Source organism: Rhineura floridana, chromosome 4 (genome assembly GCF_030035675.1).
Source record: "Rhineura floridana isolate rRhiFlo1 chromosome 4, rRhiFlo1.hap2, whole genome shotgun sequence".
NCBI lineage: Eukaryota > Metazoa > Chordata > Lepidosauria > Squamata > Rhineuridae > Rhineura > Rhineura floridana.
Window position 1 is genome coordinate 161,729,984 of NC_084483.1, and position 23,644 is coordinate 161,753,627.

At 40.9% G+C, this 23,644-nt stretch overlaps 1 protein-coding gene across 7 annotated transcripts in view; it reads left to right on the plus strand.

The window, feature by feature from the left end:
- The window catches only part of LCLAT1 (lysocardiolipin acyltransferase 1), a 154,674-nt gene that overhangs the window by 38,043 nt on the left and 92,987 nt on the right, over positions 1–23,644 (plus strand). For 4 of the 7 annotated variants that reach the window (XM_061624992.1, XM_061624991.1, XM_061624989.1 and 1 more), the window contains exon 2: positions 20,338–20,506. In XM_061624992.1, the coding sequence (XP_061480976.1) occupies positions 20,342–20,506 (165 nt within the window). In that variant the 5' untranslated portion in view covers positions 20,338–20,341. Of the gene's footprint in view, positions 1–16,414; positions 16,484–16,569; positions 16,631–16,738; positions 16,881–20,337; positions 20,507–23,644 lie in introns of those variants that run through there. The other 3 variants (XM_061624990.1, XM_061624994.1, XM_061624993.1) reach the window with 3 other exon arrangements.

Genomic DNA, 23,644 nt, shown 5'->3' on the forward strand with positions numbered 1-23,644 from the left:
AGGACAGTATTTTTAAACTTTATGGGGATGAAGTTGTCTCTTCACATCTTACCAATGTAAAAACAGTATCAATGTATCTTTCTGAGGTATTAAAAATAAAATCTGGCATTACTCACTTAGCTCCCTCTAATGATCTTGGAGAGTGCAACGGGAACAAAATGAAGTGCCAGTTCATTATGAAAAAATCTTGTATTTTTAAAGCATTCCATAAAGGGTGGTTTAAGAAGCAATTAAGAACAACAATTTAAAAGTTAGAACTTTGAACTGAAGGGGGAAAAAAGCAATAAAATACCTAGTGTAATGAGGACACTGTCTGACTTAAATGGAGTTTAGATAAGGTTTTGCCCTTAACTTGTAGTTAAAACATTTTTTCTTCATTTAACCATATTTTTTAGCATCTCTGAATAGAAATTTTCCTCAAACTGTTGAACAAAGTTGCAAACATCTTCCATTTCATGAAGTATTACATTTGTGAGATCACTTGTTCCATATTCAGCAGCAAATGCATATATTTAATTTTAGAGAATCTGGACTGTAATGACATCAGCTCAAAGGCATCTGCACAAGCTGGGAAACCAAGTTCATCAAACTTAACTAGGGATTTTTGAGGCCTATTATCTCCTATTTACATTTACAAGAACTTGGCATAATGGAAAGAAGTCATCATATATTTACAGCCATTTACAGGAAGATCACAAAAGTATCTGTAAAACCCATTTCTCTCCACTGAGATTTGATCAGAGGACCGGAAATAAAACCCTATGAGGAGAGACTAAAAGAACTGGGCCTGTTTAGCTTGACAACGCAGAGGGGAGGACTGGGAGGGGAGCAGGCAGGAGGGGGTGGTGGAGAAGAACAGGTTTGATCATTTGCATGTTTATTGAATTCAGTGCGATATACTCCCATGCAATCATGCTTAGGATAGGTAAAACTGACCAGGGGGGAGGGAGGGAGGGAGGGCTGGAGTGGGCAGGGGAGAAGGAAGAAGGAAGAGGGGAGGAGAGGGGAAGGAAGGGAAAAGCAGGTCTGATCATTTGCATGCTTATTGAGTTCAATGGGATTTACTCCTATGCAATCTTGGTTAGGATAGGAAAAACTGACCATGGGGGAGGAGGAGGGGGAAGAGGAAGGAGCGGGTTGGAGGGGGGCAAAGGAAGGGGGAGGGGAGGACAGGTTTGATCATTTGCATGCTTATAGAGTTCAATGGTATTTACTTCTGTGCAATCATGCTTAAGATAGGTAAAACTGACCATGGGGAGGAGGAAGAGGAGGGGGAAGGGGAAGGGAAGGAGGGAATTGGAAGGGGATGGGATGGGGAGGGAGGGGCAAAGGATAGGAGGGAAGAGAAGGAAGGGAGGGTTTGATCATTTGCATACTTTTTGAGTTCAATGGGATTTATTTCTATGCAATCATGTTTGAAAATGGAAATGGGCTGCCTTCAAGTCGATCCCCACCTATGGCGACCCTTGGAATAGGGTTTTCATGGTAAATGGTATTCAGAGGTGGTTTCACCATTGCTTTCATCTGAGGCTGAGAGGCAGTGACTGGCCCAAGGTCACCCAGGGAGCTTCATGGCTGTGTGAGGATTCAAACCCTGGTCTCCCAGGTCATAGTCCAACACTGACCCAGGGAAGGGGCAGGGTGGGGAGGGGGAGGAGGTTGGGTGGGTGAGCACTGGGCAGAAGGGAAGCCCCTTTCCATTCCAAAAGGAAAACATTGTGAACAGTATCATTCTTTTTCAGGCTTTCCCCCACCTTTTTATTCTACAGCAGGCACATGTAGCCTCCCACCCAAATTTAAACCAAAGCTTTCCCTGGCCACATCCACACCAGGCCTTTATTTCACCTTGGACAGTCATGGCTTCTCTCAAAGTATCCCAGGAAGTGTAGTTAGTGAAGGGTGCTGTGAGTTGCTAGGAGATGCTCTGTTCCCCTCATAGACCTTCATTCAGAGTGGCTGACTGTTAAACCAGTCTGGCTGCTGGAGCTCTCTCAGTGGAACAGGAGTCTCCTCTCAGCACACTTCACAAACTACACTTCCCATGATTCTCTGAGGGAAGCCATGATTGTCTCAAGTGAAATCAAAGTCTGGTATAGGTGTGGCCCCCTGATTAGCCAAGCCCGGCAGCTGTGAGTCTGGCTTTTAGAATTCTGACAGTTGGTTCTTACTGAGCATGCCCCGGGTTATCATAGGCTGCCAGCCAAAATTTATTAAATTAATTAAAAATCAGCCAGGCATTTTTTTAACTTTTAAACTGCTGAAGATGTTACAGGTACTCTGTGAATATGGCTGATTTTTAATGAATTTCAACAGATTATGAGAACTCTGAGAAAAAAATCCAAAAGGGCTTTGGGTTTTTTCTCTCTTTTTAGACTTTGAACTCTCGATTCTCTCTGACTGTTTTGTGTATCACTATGAAAATTGAGAGGGTTGTTAAGCAAGCGTTTTTGAGTTCAAGATTATAAGGTTTGTAAGGTTTTGTTTTGAAATGAGCTTATGGGAAGCATCAGAATGGCATGGGGGTATTTTCAGTTTAACATTGCGGAATGTGAAAAAGCCATGTTGGCTATAGTATACAACCATTCTTGTGGCTGTATAATTATTGATATTGTTGTGAGTTTGGGGATTGGAATGGATGATCCCTGTGAGTTCCTTCCAGCCTCTGATTTGGAATCCTGTGCCTTGGGGTGAGGGGATGGCTCTGCTGGAGTTTCTTTTGTTAAGCTAATAGAGTGGCCAGGTTGTTAATGGGCCTATTAGGTGCCCAGCAACTGGTGAATGGGCCAGGAAGATCCTTTGGTCATTGAAACTCTTCAGGAGAGCCTCCCCCCCTTCCTGGCGGCTAGCACAGGTTTGTGCTTTGGGTGTTTTTAGAGTGTCTAGAGAACGGCTGGGAACTGGAGACAGGCAGAGAGGCTGGTTCTCTGCACGATGACTTTAGGATGCCTCCTGGAACACTGATGGAAAAGCTGGATATTGGACTGCTGATGCCTTGAACCCCTCCATCCTAAGCTCAGGCTGGAATGTGTGTAAATAAATAAACCATATTTCATAAAGACACCGCAGTCTCCGCTGCCCTTCTTCCCAAAGGAATCCAAACCCTGGATGAGTGCAGGGACCCCTGAAATCTCACCGCTCGGAGATTAGGGAGGCGCACAACAATATTTTCCCCTCCAATTTTCACATCTCCTTCATCTTGGTCCAATCCCACTTTCCATATGATATGTTCTGCGTATAGTTTAAACAAATAGGGTGATAAAATACACCCCTGTCTCACACCCATTCCGATTGGGAACCAATTGGTTTCTCCATAATCTGTGTCCTTACAGTAGTCTCTTGTCTAGCATTGTTGAAGCTAAGTAAGTGAGGATCTGATCAGTGCCCAGACAGAGCACCATTGGGAGCTGCTCTGAGCTTTGTAAAGGAAACTGACTTGTCTACATTTATTAACGTTCCATTAGTATAACATCAGTAAAATCAAAAAAGAGATTTCTAAAAAGAGAACCACAATAAATCTTGGTTCCTTTTTCCTTCCTGCATGTTACAAGACCCAATCTCATATCAATGACTGGTGGTCCATTTCAATCAGACCTTAGTGAGAAATAGAAGCAGGAAAGATCTGACACAAAACTGAAGAATGTTTAAAAAGAAATAATTCTAAAGATCAGACAAAAAATTACTTAAGAGTAGGCATACTATTTCTAAATATTTACTAAAAGAAATGGGCAACCAGTTACTCAACAGCACTGAAAATGGTCCAAGAAATAGATTTAAAGCGATGAAAAAGTAAAGTGAGATTACATATTACATGAGAGATTACAAGGCTTCCCCCAAAGAATCCTGGGAAATGTAGTTTGTGAAGAGTGCTGAGATTTGTTAGGAGACTCCTATTCTCCTCACAGTTACAATCCCCAGAAATCTCAGAGAAGATGAGCTGCCTGTTAAACCACTCCGGCCGCTGGAGCTCTGTCAGGGGAATAAAGAGTCTCCTAACAACTCTCAGCACCCTTCACAAACTATGCTTCCCAGGATTATTTGGGGGAAGCCATGACTGTTTAAAGTGTAATAAATGTCTGGTGTAGGTGTGGCCTCTTGATTAGCCAAGCCAAGCAACTGTTAGTCTGACTTTTAGAACCCTGACAGTTGGTTCTTACTGAGCATGCCTGAGCTATCATAGACTCCAAGGCTAAATTTCTTAAATTAATTAAAAATCAGCCATGCATTTTTCAACTTTTAAACTGCAGAAGATGAAGGTCAGAGTATGGGGCAAGGTCATTAATAGGATTACAGGGACTCTGTGAACATGACTGATTTTTAATTTCAGGAACAAAAGGGAACAGGCACCAAACTGGAGACAAAAAAGAGAGGCAAGCTCTGATGCTGAGTAAAATTTCTTGTAGTGCTCTACGTGTTTCCAAAATACTGTCCTTCCTCAGGAGCTAAAAACATTCAAATAAACTCAAATTGATGTCTTAAACATAGCAGAGTACTTTTAGAGACCACATTCTGTATAAATCACTTAAAAAACATTTTAAAAAATATTTAATTATGATATATCCCTGGGGGGCAACTGGGCTCCTTCGGACTACACAGCTTGCCCACGGCTGTACAGGTGGCAGGGCATGTAATCCTTGAGCCACTCGCTGTGGAATATTTAACTGGCCCTTGACACCCAGGAGACACAAGCGGGGATATGAACTCACAGATTCTGGACTCCCAGCCAGGCTGTCATCCCCACTGTGCTAAACCAGCTGATGTGATACTTTTAAGGTGGACAAATATTAACTTTATTTGAGCTACAGCCCACTTTGTCAGATGTAGGAAATGGTCTTAGCTGGTAGAGAACTTGTATATAGAGAAAACTAGGATATCTTATGCCAGACATCCAAGTTGGATTTAAAAGGGAAAGGCATCAGAGATTATATTGCATACATACATTGGATAATGGAATGGACCAAGGAATTTCAGAAGAAAATCACCCTGTGCTTTATTCATTACAGCAAAGCCTTTGACTGTGTAGATCATGAAAAACTATGGAATGCTTTAAAAGAAATGGGGGTGCCACAGCATCTGATTGTCCTGATGCGCAACCTATACTCCGGACAAGAGGCTACTGTAAGGACAAAATATGGAGAAACCAATTGGCTCCCCATCAGAAAGAGTGTGAGACGGGTGTATTTTATCACCCTATTTGTTTAATCTGTACGCAGAACATATCATATGGAAAGTGAGATTGGACCAAGGTGAAGGAGGTGTGAAAATTGGAGGGAGAAATATCAATAATTGAAGATATGCAGACGATACCATACTACAAGCAGAAACCAGTAATGATTTGAAACGAATGCTGATGAAAGTTAAAGAGGAAAGCACAAAAGCAGGACTACAGCTGAACGTCAAAAAGACTAAAGTAATGACAACAGAAGATTTATGCAACTTTAGAGTTGACAATGGGGACATTGAACTTGTCAAGGATTATCAGTACCTCAGCACAGTCCTTAACCAAAATGGAGACAATAGTCAAGAAATCAGAAGAAGGCTAGGACTGGGGTGGGCAGCTATGAGAGAACTAGAAAAGGTCCTCAAATGCAAAGATGTATCACTGAACACTAAAGTCAGGATTATTCAGACTATGGTATTCCCGATCTCTATGTATGGATGTGAAAGTTGGACAGTGAAAAAAGCAGATAAGAGAAAAATCAGCTTATTTGAAATGTGGTGTTGGAGGAGCGCTTTGCGCATACCATGGACTGTGGAAAAGACAACTAATTGAGTGTTAGAACAAATTAAAGCAGAACTATCATTAGAAGCTAAAATGATGAAACTGGAGTTATTATACTTTGGACACATAATGAGAAGACATGATTCACTAGAAAAGACCATAATGCTGGGAAAAACAGAAGGAAGTAGAAAATGAGAAAGGCCAAAGAAGAGATGGATTGATTCCATAAAGGAAGTAACAGACCTGAACTTACAAGATCTGAACAGGGTGGTTTATGACAGATGCTCTTGGAGGTCACTGATTCATAGGGTCACCATAAGTCGTAATCGACTTGAAGGCACATAACAGCAGGAGTCACATCAATTGATCCACTCTCTTTTGCCTCTGGCTGCACTCACCATTGGCCTATGGCAGCTATTGCTTCCCCTCAAGGTTTTTTTTTGGCTGAAAAAAGTTCCCCACTCTTGCTGTAAAGTGTGAGCCCAAAGGGCCAAGAGACCTTTGTTGTAAAACAGTGAAAGAGACTGGTCAGGTTAGCAAGTTGGTATGTATGATGCTTTAGTGTTCTGCACGGAAAGAAAATTAGGCTATTTTCTGGTTTGCTTTCAATTTCTGTTTGTGCTTAGTAGAAAATATTGTGCATCATTTTTATGTTTAATGAAAATGGGACTGTTGGATGGGATTTCTGCTTAGCAATTGACTAAAAAAAGAATTAAACTAAAACCATTAGTAGTTCAGTATTGCCTGTTGCTATTATACTGAAACATTACCCTGACCGCATTTAGTAATGTATAAAGCCTGGTTTTATATGTTGGACAGGGTCAATCATTATATGGAGAAAAAGTATCTCTATTTAAAAGCCAAATTCCTTTTGTGATGATGAGGTTTGAGGGGTTTTTTTGGTTTTGGTTTTGGTGGGAGGTTTAGAGTTGATTTGGAACCAAGCAGCAATGTTGGATCTATGGTTCATTTGGTCATTCAGAAGCCGGAAATGCACATGAAGTTCGGGGTCAGATTTTGGCTACTGTGCAGCTGCTTGGACAGTTTTAGACACAGCTGAGCCTTTTTTATTTTCATCCCAGTTGTAGGAATAGATTTCATATTGTTTCCTATGTTTCATTCCATGGAATGCATGCATTCTAGTTTGCAGTAGAGGCCAATCTTTGTTCAGATCTTGTTTTAAAACATTTTGGAAAACATAACAAGTTCTGATTTATTTCAGCTGTACCTTGGAGCACAGGAAGAACTTGTATGTGTCACAAGCTCGCAACAATAATACTGCTCTATGAACAGTAGTGGTAAAGATAAATATCTGAATATTCTCAAGTTGCTCACAATGAGAGTCAAATTAAGTTATGGGCTTCGAAAAAATTACCAGTTAAGACAATGCCAGTTAAAAGAATGGAAAATAGATAATCACAAAGACTTCTAGTAGTAAAGAACAGGAATAAGAAATTATCACAGGAAACATTAAAGCTATATGTATGTTATTGTGTTTATAAAACTGTCTGAAAATTATATGCAAAAAAGTTAGAATAAATTGAACAGAAAGTTAAAAATAACTTCTGGCACTTAATAAAAGAATACTACAAAATTAAGTTGACATCAAGGAATTAAAGGATGAGTTTAAGCAGTTATGAACAATAGGCTTTTGGTAAATATTGAAGTGTGGTACTTGGCATGGGAGGCTGCCTTATACTGAGTCAGACTTCTGGTCCATCTAGTTCAGTATGTGGCAGCTCTCTGGAGTTTCAACCAGGAGATGCCAGGAATTGAACCTGGGCCTTGTGCATGCAGGATACATACTTTACCTTCTACCCAAAGATCCTTCATGATAGCCCCATAATCACGTTCCTAAAGGGAAGTGATATACCTTCCCCAATCAGCTGGCATTCATAGAACAGTGAGCTGCTTAAGGGTGGTTCAGTTGTTAGTAAATTGGATTTTGCCTGGGGAGATCTTAGTTCCTATCCCTGATCAGCCATAAGAATCTCAAGAGTGTGGTTGCTGTGATGTTCCTGCTTATAGTGTAAATATGGTACGTGCTGTTTATATAGAAGACATATGGTAAGGAGTGAAAGAGAAGGGGGGAGTACATGAGCAGTAGAATGCTGGATGATTGGCTGAGCGTTTGAATGGCTGGGAGTATAAATGGAAGAATGACAGTTGAATCTGGGTGGATGTTGGGAGTGTGGAGAAAGAGGAGTTTGAGTGTGGATGTTGGGAGTGTGGAGAAAGAGGTGTTTGAGGGTGGATGTTGGGAGTGTGGAGAAAGAGGTGTTTGAGGGTGGAGGTCAGGAGTGTGGAGAAAGAGGGAGTTGGAGTTCTGATTAATAATAAGTCAAGTACAAAACAGGAATAGATGAAACCATACGCTTGTGAAACATTCTAAAACTAATCTTGTTATTTCTGATATTTAATAAATACTTATTTGGTTTACCAAAGGCCTGATCCTTGGCTGGGGGATATACATACCAGAAGGGAGGGCAAGGTAATTAGCAAGGCTGAACAGAAACAGTATCTAATGGTGGCAGCGGTGAAGGGAGGAATAATAACAATTCAAGTATCCAGAGCAACCCAGAGTTGTATGCGTTATCTATAAAGATACAAGGGGGTTGGGAACAGCATAAGCACGCAGTCGCAAAAGTAACCAGCTAGAGAGAGACTCAGGCAAAGTCTCTGGGAGTATTGGTTATAGGACGTGACTAGTGGTGCTGCCTATCAGGGGGATCTAGTGAGATCTGTGCTAGAGCGGAGTGAGAAACCATATAAAGGACGGTCCGGACTGGTGGTATCCCTGGTGGTGCCTAGTGAAAGGCAGTAGCCACAAGCAGGTGGGAACCTGACAGGGAGAACCAGGGAAGGGCGTCACAGTTGCCAACCAGATCCAGGTATCCTCAGGGGAGACAGATTTCCTAGATCCATTTCAATCAGGGTTTAGACTTGGGTTTGGTATGGAAACTGCCTTGGTCACCCTGTCCCAGGACCTGTGTCGGGAGAGAGACAAGGGGAGTGTGACTCTTGATCCTCCATGGTCTTTTAGCGGCTTTTGATACCATCAACCTTGGTATCCTTCTGTGGTGACTGTCCTAGTTGAGTATTGGGAGCACTGCATTGCAGTGGTTCCATTCTTACTTGGATGGTTGGCTGCAGAAGGTGATTCTCAGGGAGCATTGCTCAGCTCCGTGGCGTCTCCAGTATGGGGTCCTGCAGGGGTCGATTCTGTCCTCCGTGGTGTTTAACACCTACATGAAACCACTGAATGGGGTCATATGTTGTTTTGGAGTGCATTGTCATCAGTATGCTGGTGGCACACAGCTCTAGTTTGGGGGTTCTCCTGGATTCACTGCTGTCACTTGAGACAGAGGTGGCAGTGGTGCAGAGTGCCTTCCATCAGCTTAGGCTGGTGGTCTAACTGTGGCCCTATCTGGATAGGGATAACCTGGCTACAGCAATCTAGATAAGACAGAGGTGCTCCTGGTCATTCATAAGGTGAATTAGGGAATAGGGATACAGCCAGTGCTGGATGGGGTTACACTCCCCCTGAAGACACAGGTCCGCAGTTTGGGTGTGCTCCTGGACTCAGCTTTAAACCTGGATTCCCAGGTTTCTGTGGTGGCCAGGAGCGCTGTTGCACAGTTGAGACTAGTGCGCCAACTGCGCCCGTTCCTTGAACCGTTGGACATCGCCACGGTGACACATACCTTAGTTACATCCCGCTTAGATTGCTGTAACGCGCTCTACGTGGAGCTGCCTCTGAAGACTGTTCGGAAACTTCAGCTGGTTCAACGTGCTGCAGCCAGGTTGTTAACTGGGGCTGGTTACAGGGACTATACAACTCCCTTGTTGAAAAAGCTCCACTGGTTGCCAGTCTGTTTCCAAACACAATTCAAAGTGCTGGTGATGACCTATAAAGCCCTATATGGCTTCGGTCCAGGCTACTTATCAGACTGTATCTCCCTGTATGAACCTGCCCGGGCCCTGAGATCTTCAGAAGAGGCCCTTCTCTCCATACCCACTTCCTCTCAAGTTCGACTGGTGGGGACGCGGGATAGGGCCTTCTCGGTGGCAGCCCCTAGGCTGTGGAATTCTCTCCCTAGGGATATAAGAATGACCCCCTCCCTGTAGTCCTTCCGGCGTCAAGCAAATACTTTCCTATTTCAACAAGCTTTTGGTACTGATGGATGCTAAAGTTAGGCTGCTGGGACCTGCACTGCTAATGCCAAATATCATTATTTTAAATTGGCTTTGATCCTCTTTTAGCTATCAGTTTGAATGGTTTTAATATTGGATATAGTTTAATTCTATTTTAATGTAGATTTTGTATGTTTTAATTATATGTGTTTTTATCTGGAAGCCGCCGTGAGTTCCAGTGTTGGAAGGATAATAAATAAATAAATAAATAAATAAGCAAGCAAGCTCTGGTAACCTCAAGGTTGTATTATTGCAATGCGCTTTATGTGGGGCTGCCTTTGAAAACAGTTCAGAAGCTTCAATTAGTGCAGAATGTTCAAGGTGAATGTTCAAGCTATCCTGTTCCAATTGCGCTGGCTGCTTGTACATTTGCCTATACAATTCAGATGCTGGTGTTGACCTATAAAGTTCTTTATGGCTCAGGACTCCAATATCTTCTGGAATGCCTCTGCTAATATGAACCTACCCAGACCCTTAGATTGTCCTCTGAGGCCCTTCTTCAGTTCCCCCCTCTGAGGGAGGCTTGGAGGATGGTGACAAGGGAGAGGGCCTTTTCAGCTGTGACTCCCCATCTGTGGTATATGCTCCCCAGTGAGGTCCACCTGATGCCTTCACTGTTGTCATTTCCGTGCCAGGTAAAAATGTACCTTTTCTCTCAGGCATTTGATAGATTGAAATGATGTTTTGTTTTAATATGCTGCCAAACCTTCCTGTGGCTGCATGGGGGTGCTATTGCCATTGTTTTGCTGTTTATTGGTATGTTTTTATAGTGTGTTTTATTTGTTTTTGTGTAAGTCGCTTTGGAAATCATGCGACTAATAAATCTAATAAATAATAATAGCTGTAATCCTATGCACCTGGGTGTAGCCACCATTGAACTTAGTGGAGCTTGCTTCTGACAGCATAGGTTCAACTTGTAAAACACACTGAACTTTTACAAAAGATCTTGAGCCAGCTGCAATGCAACTTTTAGGTCTTAGCTGGAAATGCAAACAATCTTGCAAAGAAGAATTGCTATTTAAAACTGTTAGAATGATGTAGAAACCCCATCAAAGGAAATAAGTATTAAGCCTCTGCTTGATTATTTTCATCAGTCTCTGATTTCTTCTGTGTATATCTGTCACAAACAATACTAAAACTTGAAAGCCTCATTATCTCCTTGTTCACTTCCCAGAACAAGGAGGGGCTGTCAATTACCCAGGCATTCTGACAGATGATAATATTGTTCCTGCTCTAAAAAAAGTCCTGGAACTGATTTTGAAGGAGGTGGTGAGGAGTATTTTTGGTTATAACTTTCCTTGTCTCCATCACCACATGTAACATTTTATGTGATGAAGAGTTCTGAAAAACTTGAAAGCTTACTACACTTCTGTGGCATTTTGGTTGGTCCCAATAAAGATATTGCTCAACTGTGGATATTGGAGTTGTAAAAAGTATTTTTTTAATTCAAGCAAGATTGGTTACAAGTTAACGTCTAGTTTTTGCAAATGTGCAATCTCCATGAACACCATTCAGACTCTGCCATATTTGTGCATGCTCAGATATTTGCTTTATTATTTATTTAAGACATTTATATACCATTTAATCATTAGCATTTCTAAGCGGGATTCATAAAAATAAAACTATAAAGAAAATTTAAAAAAATAACATTTATCATAAAACCAAACACTACCTTAAAATGCCTGTTGGAGCAAGAAAGTTTTAGATCTGTATCTGAAGTTCAGCAAGGAGGGTGCCTGTCTAATCTCAGTTAGGAGGGAGTCCCACATTCTTGCCCCATAACACTGAATGCTTGGCTTCTAGTACTCAAGAGAAATGTGCATGTGAGCCGTGGGGGACCAACAGAGACCTCCCCAAATATCTCTGTTATCCGGCCAGGATACAAGGGATCAGGCACTCCTTAAAATATCCCACACCCAACTTGATTGTTGCAGTCCTTTACTTTCTGAAGGAGCTGTAAATGTCCCATTTGCAGTGCTTATGTTCACAGTAATTATTTTCCCTGTTAAACTGACTGTAAGTAAGAGGAAGAGTTAAACTGCCAATCAGAGAAAGGGATGTTGTGATGAATGAAATCATGATACCCATACTATGCATGACATGTTCCCAAGATGTATGTTGAGATACATCTGGGAAATGGAAACAAACACTTATATCAGTCCAATCAAAAATTGCTGTAAGATCATTGCAAAATGGTACTTGACGCTCTGAAAACTTAAGGAATAGTAGGTTTCTTTTAATTGCTGATGATATGAAACTGCAACTGGTGCATAATTTTTTAAAAGCAAAAATAAGAGAAATAATAGGTTTTACTGATTAATCCAACTGTATGTTTTAGGACACTGACTGGATTTGGCACCAACAGGAGAGTGAATTGCTATTTTACTCACTTAAAAGCTGCATTTTTCTTACTCAATTTTGGAATTACAAGGAGATACCATTTCTTAAATTATAGTAAACAAAAATTCATTTTTCAAATGAATGTTTGTTTTAAGAGATGGGGAAGTGAGAACCTGAAATTTGGAGTTGCTGAAAAGTGGTTCTCCCCCCCTTCATTAGGAAAGGCATAATAGATTGACTTGGGCTGCAATCCTAACGTCTCTTATGTGGAAGTAAGTCTTGTTTAATTCAATAGGACTTTCTTCTGAGTAGATATAGTTAGGATTGCACTGTCAAGCTGCAGTCTTATACTTGCTTGGAATTAAGCCCCATTGAAGTCAATTGGGCTTTCTTCTAAGTAGGCATGTATAGCATTGTTCTGTTAATTGTTTGGTTTGGGAAGCTCAGTTCCCAGCTTGCCAAATCATACTTAAGCAATCAGGTTAGTAAAATGGTTAGTAAAGGTGTTAAAATGCACTATCCTATTTCAGATGTAATAGCTAACTACAGTTTAATTAAACCAAGATGTGAGCAGTGGGGGAGCAGTTTAGGAGCAAACAATCCCAACAAGGAAAAAAGGTGGAAGACAGCAAAAGAAGCCAATGTGGCTTCATAGAAAGTTTAGAGATGACCTGAAAACAAAAAAGAACACATACAAGAAGTGGAAGGAATGTCAGGCCACAAAGGGAGAATGCAGACAGGTAGCACGGAATTGCAGGGATGGTGTCAGGAAGGCTAAAGCCGAGAATGAGCGGAGGTTAGCAAGGGATGCTAAAAGCAACAAAAAGGCTTTCTTTAGGTATATGGATAGTAAAAGACACAGAACAGCAATGGTGGTTCAGCTACTCACTGAGGATAACAAAACGATAACAGATGACAAAGAAAAGGCAGAAGTGCTCAATTCATATTTTGGCTCAGTCCAAAAAGAGGGTCTACCACTATCCTGGCAAATGTAAAGTACAAGTTTGAAGGGGCAAGATTGCAGCTTGAGATTGACAGAAATGGTCAAGCAATATCTAATTACTTCGAATGAGTTCAAATCTCCAGGACTGCTGAATTACATCATAGAGTAATGAAGGAATTGGCTGAAGAACTCTTAGAACCACTGTCTATTATCTTTGGGAAATAATGGAGGATGGGTGAAGTGCCAGATGACTGGAGGCAGGTTAATATTGTCCCTATCTTCAAAAAGGGCAAAGCAGAGGAACCTGGGAACTACAGACCAGTCAGTCTGATGTCTATCCCTGGGAAAATTCTGGAGCGGATTATGAAGCAGTCAGTCTGAATGCATCTTGAAAACAATGTAGCGATTACCAGAAGCCAACATTGATTTATCAAGAACAAATCCTGCCAGACTAATCTTTTTTATTTTTTTATTTTTATCAAGTAATCTGTGGGACTGTGGAAACGCTGTGGACACAATATATTTGACTTCAGCAAAGCTTTTGACAAAGTTCCCCATGATATTCAGATTAATAAGCTAGCTAAATGTGGGCTGGATGGAACAACTATCAGGTGGATCCACAGTTGGCTACAGAATCATGGTTCCTTCTCAGAGTGGGTGGGAGGTAACGAGCGGGGTACCACAGGGCTCAGTCCAGGGCCCAATGCTCTTCAACATTTTTAGTAATGATTTAGATGAGGAGGTGAAGGCAATACTTATCAAATTTGCAGATGATACAAAATTGGGAGGAATAGCATACCCTGGAGGACAGAAACAAAATTCAAAGTGTTCTTGATAGGCTGGTGCATTGGGCTGAAAACAACAGAATGAAATTTAACAGGGATAAGTGCAAAGTTCTACACCTAGGAAAAAGGAACCAAATGCTTATTAGTTATAAGGGGGGGATACTTTGGCTGAGCAAGTCTACATGCAAGAAGGATTTTGGAACGGTTGTTGATCACAAGCTGAATGTAAGCGAGCAGTGCGATGTGACTGCAAACAAGGCAAATGCTATTTTAGGCTCTTTTAACAGAAATATAGTTTCTAAATCGCTTGAAGTACTAATTCCCCTCTATTCAGTACTGGTTAGGCCTCATCATGAGTGCTGCATCCTGTTATGGACACCACATATTAAGAAGGATGCAGACATACTGGAAGGCATTCAGATGAGGGTGACAAGGATGATCAAGGGACTGGAAACAAAGCCCTATGAGGAGAGACTGAAAGAACTTGGCATATTTAGACTTGAGTAGAGAAAATGAGGGGAGATATGATAGCACTCTTCAAGTACTTGGAAGGTTGTCACACAGAGGAAGGCCAGGATCTCTTCTTGATCATCTCAAAGTACAGGACATGGATTAATGGGCTGAAGGGGCAGGAAGCCAGAACATCAGGAAAAAATTCCCAACTGTTAGAGACAGGGTGGTTCATGACAGATGCTACTGGAGGTTGCTGATTCATAGGGTCGTCATAAGTCATAATCCACTTGAAGGCACATAACAACAACAACAGAGCAGTATGATAATGGAACTAGTTACCTAGGGAGGTGGTGAGCTCTCCAACACTAGATGCATTCAAGAGGCAGCTGGACAGCTATCGGTCAGGTATGCTTTAAGTTGTATTCCTGCATTGAGCAAGTGGTTGGACTTGATGGCCTTACAGGTCCCTTCCAATTCTACTATTCTGTCATTCTAAGTTTTGAGTGTCTGAGCTACTACATTAACTAGATCTAATGATTTGTTGAAGTTATTTATTTTTGGAAGGTTATAGTCAAGAAATAGTTTAGTATGATTTGGAAATACTTGCACATTAGGATTTCTATGTGGATTAGTATGATTTTGCTGCAGTTATGAATTTTGGCTTTGAAATAGTTTTGTTTCCTTTATGCGATTTTTTTGGTGTGCGTATTGTATGTTTATTATAATAATAAACTTTGGAACAAAAATGCAACTGTTTTGGAAAGTAGCTTTCTATTCTTAGCCAAGAATGTTTAAAATTAACTGAAAAATAAAATATTACCGTCCCCTGTTACCTGGAAACAGAAAATGTTTTTCTCTTGCTATGGCAACAAGAAAATGTGAATGTACGATAAACCAATAACTTGGAGTTCTGCCACAAAATAGATGAGACATCTATTTTGTGCTGCAGTAAAGTTGTCTCTCCAAATTTCTAGCCCCTACTTTGACCTAATTCTTCCCCACGCTTCTCAATGATTTTTTTTGTACGAGTGGAAAATTGCTTGAAATAAAGCTTTTATATGGTATTTTAGAAGCTTGGTAAACTTGTTCCTTCTATAGGAAAAGATGGTTGTATCGGAAAAGTGTAAGAAAATGTTTCCATAAACTAATTAACAAAATGGACTTGACTGCATGAATGTGTATTGGGATAGGTTGTTTTGTTTTGTTTTTCTTTGGAAAAGTAGTGGCAACGGATTGAATTCAGGTTTTGAATGAATGCTTTTCTTGTGCCATTCAAGACTGGACACTTACTTTAGCCTTTGTTTTGGGGGAGCAAGCACTGGATCCATAGCTGCATTTCACGTAGAGCTTTGGGCAACCCAGCATCTGGGCTGAAGGTTTGAATGTCATTAGAGATGGAGACAAAAGGGGATGGTAATTTAGCATTTAACAGTGACAAGAAGGTATTTAGAGTTTATGCTAGAAGGCCACTAAGAGTTTGCACAGTTCCCCAAGTTTAATGAATACATTTTAAGTTCACATGAACCTAGGAAGGCAGAGATAATGAAGGGCAACAACTTTCTACCAAAACTGATGGTGCTTAAAGTTCCTTCCACCTCTTCATGGATAAATAAATTGTTCCCATTTACACAAGGTGAAGTGAGACAGAAAGAGTGATTTACTCAAGAGAAGAAGATGATTGATGATGGTGGTGATTAGATTTATTACCTGCTCTTTACCAGCTAGTCCGAGGGAGGGTTACAATAATATAAAATTCAGTATTAAAAACAGTTCAAACAAATTAGTGTCAGATGTCATGGTATAGTTTTCATGTTGAGTCATTACAAAATTATGTATTTATTAAGTTACTATCTTATGGGATGATTGAAAACCAGCAAGATCAACCTTTCATGATATGACTTTAAGATAACTCCCACAGCTGAGTCCACTTAACAAGTAGTCCTTTTAAAATACCCTAGCAGGCATTTGCATTCAACCCTCATTGATTTCAAGGGGGCTTTAAATGAATGCTGTTGATAAAAATTGTCCAGAGGAACTGGATAAAAAATGGTAAGCAATTTAATAAATAATTATTAATGGGAATGAAAAGATCTATCCCCATACTGACAATTAATCTTAATTTATTTTGGATATAGAATTAATGGAAATGCATCCATCCTGCATCTATTATTCTTCATCTAAGTGAAAACTTGTTAAGTAAGTGTTTTCCACTATCCCTTAAGAAATTGTATATAATTTTAAACCTAATCAGCCACATGAATTGAAGACTTATGAATATGTTATTTACATTTTTATCTTGTATAGTATGTGTTGGAACGACCATTGATAAAGACACACAAGTCGAAACGCGTCTGGCCACAGTATACGCATCTTGCTCCATTGAGGCACAGATTTAAAATCTACAAGCAAGATAACCAGCAGCTTTTACAAAAGCACTATAGTAGAAGTGTGTATTCATTCATTAGTATGGACTAAATACTTAGGCACTTTTGATTCAGGAGACAATTCTGGTTTTTTTAAAATTTCATATGTATGTATTAATGTTTGCTATTGTTTATATAAAAAAACCTTTAAAAATCTTGTATAAATTGTAATTGTAATGACCACATGCCCTAACTTTGTGTAAGACACAGATATTATACCAAACCATGTTTACTTCTGAAAGTATGTCCGCTCAGAAACCATGGTTTGTGAGGGGTTGCCAAGCAGGATATTAAATTACAGCTTGAAGCTTGTTTGCAAACTGCAGTGTGTGCCAACTGCTGTTATGTATTCACAAATAATTGGCAGACTGCAAGATGCTGACATACTGTAGCAGTTAGAGTTGCTGTGCTTCAAATATATTAAGCAGAATGCTGAGCAGATGGAAGGTGAAAGCAGGCAAGTAACTCTAAACTATGGCTTGCCTGTTTTATGTTTGGGAACTCAAGCAATAGCATGGGTTCTTAATTATGGTTGGCACAAACCATATGTGGTGTGATGTTTAAATGAAACCAGTGAACTGGTTCACATGTGACACTAAGCCATGGTTTAGTGCTACATGGAAAAGCTTCAGTAAGCCTGAGTGAAGTGTGGGCTTTCATGTATCTGTGAGGAGGATTTTTGCTGAGTTTACTTTCTGCTTCAGAGATTTTTGGCTTAGCATTACACATGAGCCAGGAATCTTGGTTTAAAACAGAACCAAAAAAATGGTTAGTTGCTAATCAAGCAAACCTCAACCAAATAATAATAATAATTATTATTACTGCTACTACTACTACTACTACTACTTATTATTATTATTATTATTATTATTAAAAGGATTTCTGGTTTGCATATAATGCTAAGCCAAGCCAACATTCTTTGAAACTGAGAGTAAACTTGGCACAAGGCCTACTTTGGGTTATTTGGAAGGAAGAGGGAAGGAGTGATTGAGTCTCATGCTTCATTGAAGGTCAACCCCATAATGTTAACCCATGCAAACCAGTCCTGCAGCTACACCCACCTTGGGCACTATGTGCATGAGCCTGTGGGTTGTGCACTTTTACCTCCAATAAAGCTGAGAAGGATATCGACGCTTTTGGTCCCATTTTCAACTATCTGTGGTTTCTGGTTATGTCTGAACCTGGACAAAGTGTAGTAACCATGGTTTATTGAAATAAGCAAAGTTCAAACCATGATTGATGATCCAGATTTGTTTCAGTAAACCATTGTTAGCATTAACAACAATTTCCATTTTGAACAAAATAAGAAACTGCAGTTAGATGAAGCAAAAGCTTCTAATCTCCTCTGTGACCACAATGATGGGGGAGCACATGAACCTGAGGCTTGTGCACAAAAAGCTGCACTACTGTTCAGCATTATGTGTGAACTAAAACAGCCAGCCAGTAGCAGAGGTGGAACTTCACACTCATCCTTCCAGATGCAAATTAATTGGACTAGATAATACTAACTAAAAATGCTTTACTTACCAAAAATAAATGCCATTACTTAAGGAATTGTGTACATGTTTAACACAGTCTGTTTGTTAGATAATTCATTCCCCACCCCATTCTACTTGTATCTACATCTTGTTTAGTTTTGATAGTAACACTGGAGAGAACCAACTTTCATATATATGTATGTGGTGGTGGGATTACTGGAACGTGAAAATACGTGGGTTCCAATGACTTAGCCTAATGGATTGCTTTTCCACTGCTATTTTTTCCCGTCTGAAATTGAAAGCACCAGTTTCCTGTTTGTCTTGTGTGAATTCTTGCATGTAATTTTAAGCTGGCTTTTAGAGAGCTCTTCAGAATAGTGAACAAGAACAGCCTATGCAAAGCATCACATCTTCCAAACAAATAATTTAATCCTAAATAATGGAAAATAGGCTTTTTGTAAATTCTAATTTGGAAAATTAGTATTTCCAAATTTGTTTAATGATAGCAAGGTATCTACTAAGATGCAAAGTTAAGTAGCCAGTAATAAGATACTCTTTGTTCTACATTTAGCCAGCAAAATTTCTTAACATATCTGGTACATTTAATACCAGATGTACATTATGGTTCTGATAGTAGCCTAATTCTGATATTCTTTTTATATCGTAAGTCTATTTATAATTTAATTCTATTATATTTTAATAGAGATTGGCCATACATTCATCCCAGATGTTGTTGTAACAGTGTCTTAGGAATTTATGTAGTGGTTTATCTTACAGAAAGGCCAATAGCTTATTCTGCAGTAGGAGGTGAGAAAATGTTATAGTAAGAACAGATTGGGGGGGAGGGATATGTCCACTTGAACAGTCTCTCTTGAATTCCTGTTAATGTCTAGTTGGGCCCTCAGCTCTTGTTAGTTCTGTGCATTGTAAGCTAGTTTAGGGGGCCTGAACTGGATTGGATGTTGAGGGAGCAGGCTTTAACCCTTTGCCTTGGATGTGGTCTTGTTCGGATTCACACGTACACACACAGAGCCTGCCATGGTTCCTTTGCTTTTTTTTGAAGTATTGATTTTATTTTATTTCAACAATTTATATACATCTTAACACTAATTTCTACATGGTGTACAAAAGTTATGAAATAGATACAAAAGGGAAATCCTCTTCCTTGTTCTGCCCTTCTTCATTCCCCCTCCAATTTTTTAAAATTGGACCCACTTTTATATTTGGAATGTTTTTTTAATGTTAATGTGAAATGAAGAAGAATGTTGTATTCACCTAATCTTAACATAAACAAGAGTTCTCAATACTCTTCTATGTCAGTGATGTATAGAAAACAAGGGCACAACTGAAATATTTTAATTTTATTTATTACTGTGAGGGTCCTTCCTTGATTTTGTAGAATTGTTCTCGTCTTGTGGAGAATATGATTTTTATTTTTATTTAGAGGTGTCCGTGTCATCATCTCATTTCTCAGTTTACATGAATGAATACTGTACATTTATAAATGATTGTTTCCTCACTCAGGGCTGGAGTCTGAGTTCAACATTGTTGGGATCTGCCGAGGCCCACATCCCAACAGAGGGCTCAATACCAAACCTCTGAACTCCCTTATCCTATTGCTCCGTGCTGTTGCTGCCGATTCATTTGGCCTTGTCAAGTGGGAGCAGCATAATTTCCTCTTCCTCTTCACTGTGATGTGGATTGGGTCCAAGGGTCAGGGGAAGAGAAGGGGCAGCGGCGGTGGCAGCAGCGGCAGTGAGAAGAAAGCAAGGCTACTCAAGGAATTCCCTCCCCTGGGACATCTTCTCTAAGGACCCCCAAACCTGGAGCCAACACTGTCTTTACCTCAGCTAGTGACCACTGTCTTTATTGAACATATAAAACCAATAATTTCAAACAAAAATTGAATACTGCCAATGGAAAAGCTCAGGATGGAGTCCATTCAGGAAGCAGTCAGTACTGAAGCTGTTTCTGTAAACACCTTTTTCTTTGTCTTTTTCAGAGCCATGGTGTCATGGAAAGGGATTTATTTTGTACTTGCACTATTCCTGGGAAGTTTTTTTGGAAGCATATTCATGCTTGCTCCCTTGCTGCCATTGATGTGTGTCTCCCCGGCTTGGTATCGCTGGATCACTGATCGTGTTGTGGCTACTTGGCTGACACTTCCAGTGGTAAGTTGCTTATATTGGTGCCCTGGGCTCCTTTGGGAGGAAGGGTGGGATATAAATTTTGAAGTAATAATAATGATTTCTAAAAGTCCCCATTTCTCAAATCACTTGATCTTAAGATGCCAAACAATGACTTTTTATACTCAGTAGTGGCTGGTGTGGTATGGTGAAATTGTGGAGCTGGCCTCTTGACACCAGTGCTGCAACAGCCTACCTGGATAGCACAGGGCGATGACAAGGCTGCATGGACACAGCAGTGGAAGCACTGCATCTGCGTGTTCCCAAACTCACTACTGTCCTGCCCAGCCCTGTTGAGGCGACCTGCAGCAACTCCAGGATCTGGAAGGTGGCTCTGCCCTACCGCTAGCAGCCACTACTACCTCTACTTACCTGTGAACAGAGTTTTATTCTTAGCCATATAATGGCTGTGCTGAAAGAAGAATGAAACCTTTTTCTTCAGCAGCACTTGTGGGGTGGATAGCAAAGGGAGAGTTGCTCTCTGGCCTTCATTATACTCTAAATGCCTTACCAAGAGGCTGTTGCTTTCTCAAGGGCCCAGAAGCATAGGCAAAGACAGTCCCAGGGGCTTTGTGCTAGAAGTTTTCCATTAGTGAGGCTAAGGAACAGGTAAGATTTTAGGAAGGGGAAAGAGAAGGTATGTGGCAGCTTGGAATGGGCTGGACTCATTGCCAAGCCGAAATAACAGGCATTCTGTTTCAGATTATTAAAAAAGCACTGTTTTTTAAAAACTGTTTTAACCTGTCTGTGATGTTCCACCTTCTTCACCCCCAAATTCAAAACTTACTTATTTATTAAATTTATATCCTGCCCTTCTTCCAAGTAGGCAAACAAAAACACTAAAAACACTCTAAAACATTGTAAAAACAGACTTTAAAATATATTAAAACAAAACATCTATAAAAACATTTTTTTTAAAAAAAGCTTTAAAACATCTTAAATAGCAATTCCAACACAGATGCAGACTAAATTTCCTTGATAAGGTCTCTACTTGAAGGCTTGTTGAAAGAGAAAGGTCTTCAGTAGGCCCCAAAAAGATAACAGAGATGGCACCTGTTTATTTAAGGGGAGGGGATTCTAAAGGGTAGGTGCCACAACACTAAAGGTCCACTTCCTATGTTGTGCAGAGTGGACCTCCTGATAAGATGGCATTTGCAGGAGGCCCTCACCTGCAGAGCATAGTGATTGACTATGATTAGAGCAGGCACACTCATTCAAATACCTGGGCGTGCATTTTAGCGAGAAACTTTCATGGAAACATCACCTGGTGGCAACTAAACTCTCTTGCTCCACATCAATCGGCCAAATTAGAAGTTTCTTTTATACCCAAGGTGGGCAACTAATTAACCCCATGCTTAAAGTCTACGTGGCAAAAATCCTACCCCAAATCCTTTATGGGGCCAAACTGTGGGGGGAGTCGGTAAAGCAGGCAGTGGAAGTCCTCCAAAACAAGTTCTTACGGCAGATCTTGGGTTTGCCTCAGGGGGTCTCGGCAGCCCATCTCAGAGCGGAGCTTGGCTTACCCTCCCTCGCAGCAAGAATAGACCTAGCACATTTCAGATTCTGGCGGAAACTACTTAGGCTGGATGAATGCTCCATACCCAAACTTTGTTGGATGGAGCAACATAAGACCAGGGGATGGGCACACATGATCCAAGCAAAACTAGAGACCTATAATCTCTCTATGGGGAAATATCTGAGCCTCAGCTCGCACGCGCTCAGAAACTGGGTCTTCGGCCACGACGCGAGCCAGGATCGGGCAGTAATTGCAGTAGCCCCTTTCTCCCCCTGGTTCCCCCTAGTCAAACCCAATCACACTAGACCCTTTTATTTTGAAGTCCTGACGCAAGCCCATCTGCGCAGGGTGTTCACGGAACTCAGGTTCCAACTGATGCCCTCAGCCTATCTGGACGGGAGATACCTGGGCATCCCAGTTAAGGAGCGGAGATGCATCTTTGGATGCAACCAGTTAGAGGACATCACCCACTACTTGCTATCCTGCCCCCTATATGAGGACCCAAGAAGGAAATTCCTAGCTTACCATATCCGCTTGCTTATGCACGCAGGAAAAAGCCCCCGAGATATGGTCATTGAACTACTGGCCAATAGCAGTAAACAAACAACAGTTGCAGCAGCCAACTTTGCCTTTGCTGCTAGGAAATTACGGGCGAACCACATTAAGACTTATAACATCTTGTAATCGTTTTAAATTTGTACAATTTTTTTAGCCTTTCGAGGTGTATTTGTGTTATGTCGTATTTTGCAAAGGCCTATGGCTATATGCAATAAAGTGTTGTTGTTGTTGTTGACTGGGTATATAAGAGGTAAGATGATCTTTTCAGGTATCCTGGTCCCAAGCTGTATAGGGCTTTGTACACCAAAACCAGAACTTTTAACTAGGCCCAGTAGCCAATGGGCAGCCAGTGCAATTTTTTCAGCAGCAGGGTGACATGTTGGCAATACCCTGTCCCAGTGAGCAGTCACGCTGCTGCAGTTTGCACCAGCTGCAGCTTCTGGACAAACCTCAAGGGCAGCCCCACATAGAACGCCTGGAGGTTACCACTGCATGGTCAGGCTATCCAGGTCCAGAAATGGCCACAGCTGTCTTAACAGCCAAAACTATTAAAAGGCACTCCTAGCCACGGAGATCACTTGGGCCTCTAGTGACAAAGATGAATCCAGGAGCACCCCCAGACTACAAACCTGCACTTTCAGAGAGAGTATGACCCCATCCAAAGAAGGCAACTGACCAATTATCTTAACTCAGAAACCACCAACCCACTGTCTTGCTAGGATTCAGACTCAGTTTATTGGCCCTCTCCAGCCCATCACTGAGTCTAGGCAGCTATCCAGGGCTTGCATGGGCTCTTCCTATTCAGATGTTACAGAGAAATAGAGCTAGGTATTGTCAGCCTACTGCTGACACCTCACCCCACATCTCCTGATGACTGCTTCTAAGGGCTTCATATTAATTTTAAATAGTATCGGGGACAAGATGGTACCCCATGGCAACTCACAGTACAACTACCAGGTGGCCGAAAGACAATCACCTAATGCTACTCTCTGAAAATGACCTTGGAGGTAGGATCTGAACCACTGTAAAGCAGTGCCTCCAGTACCAAT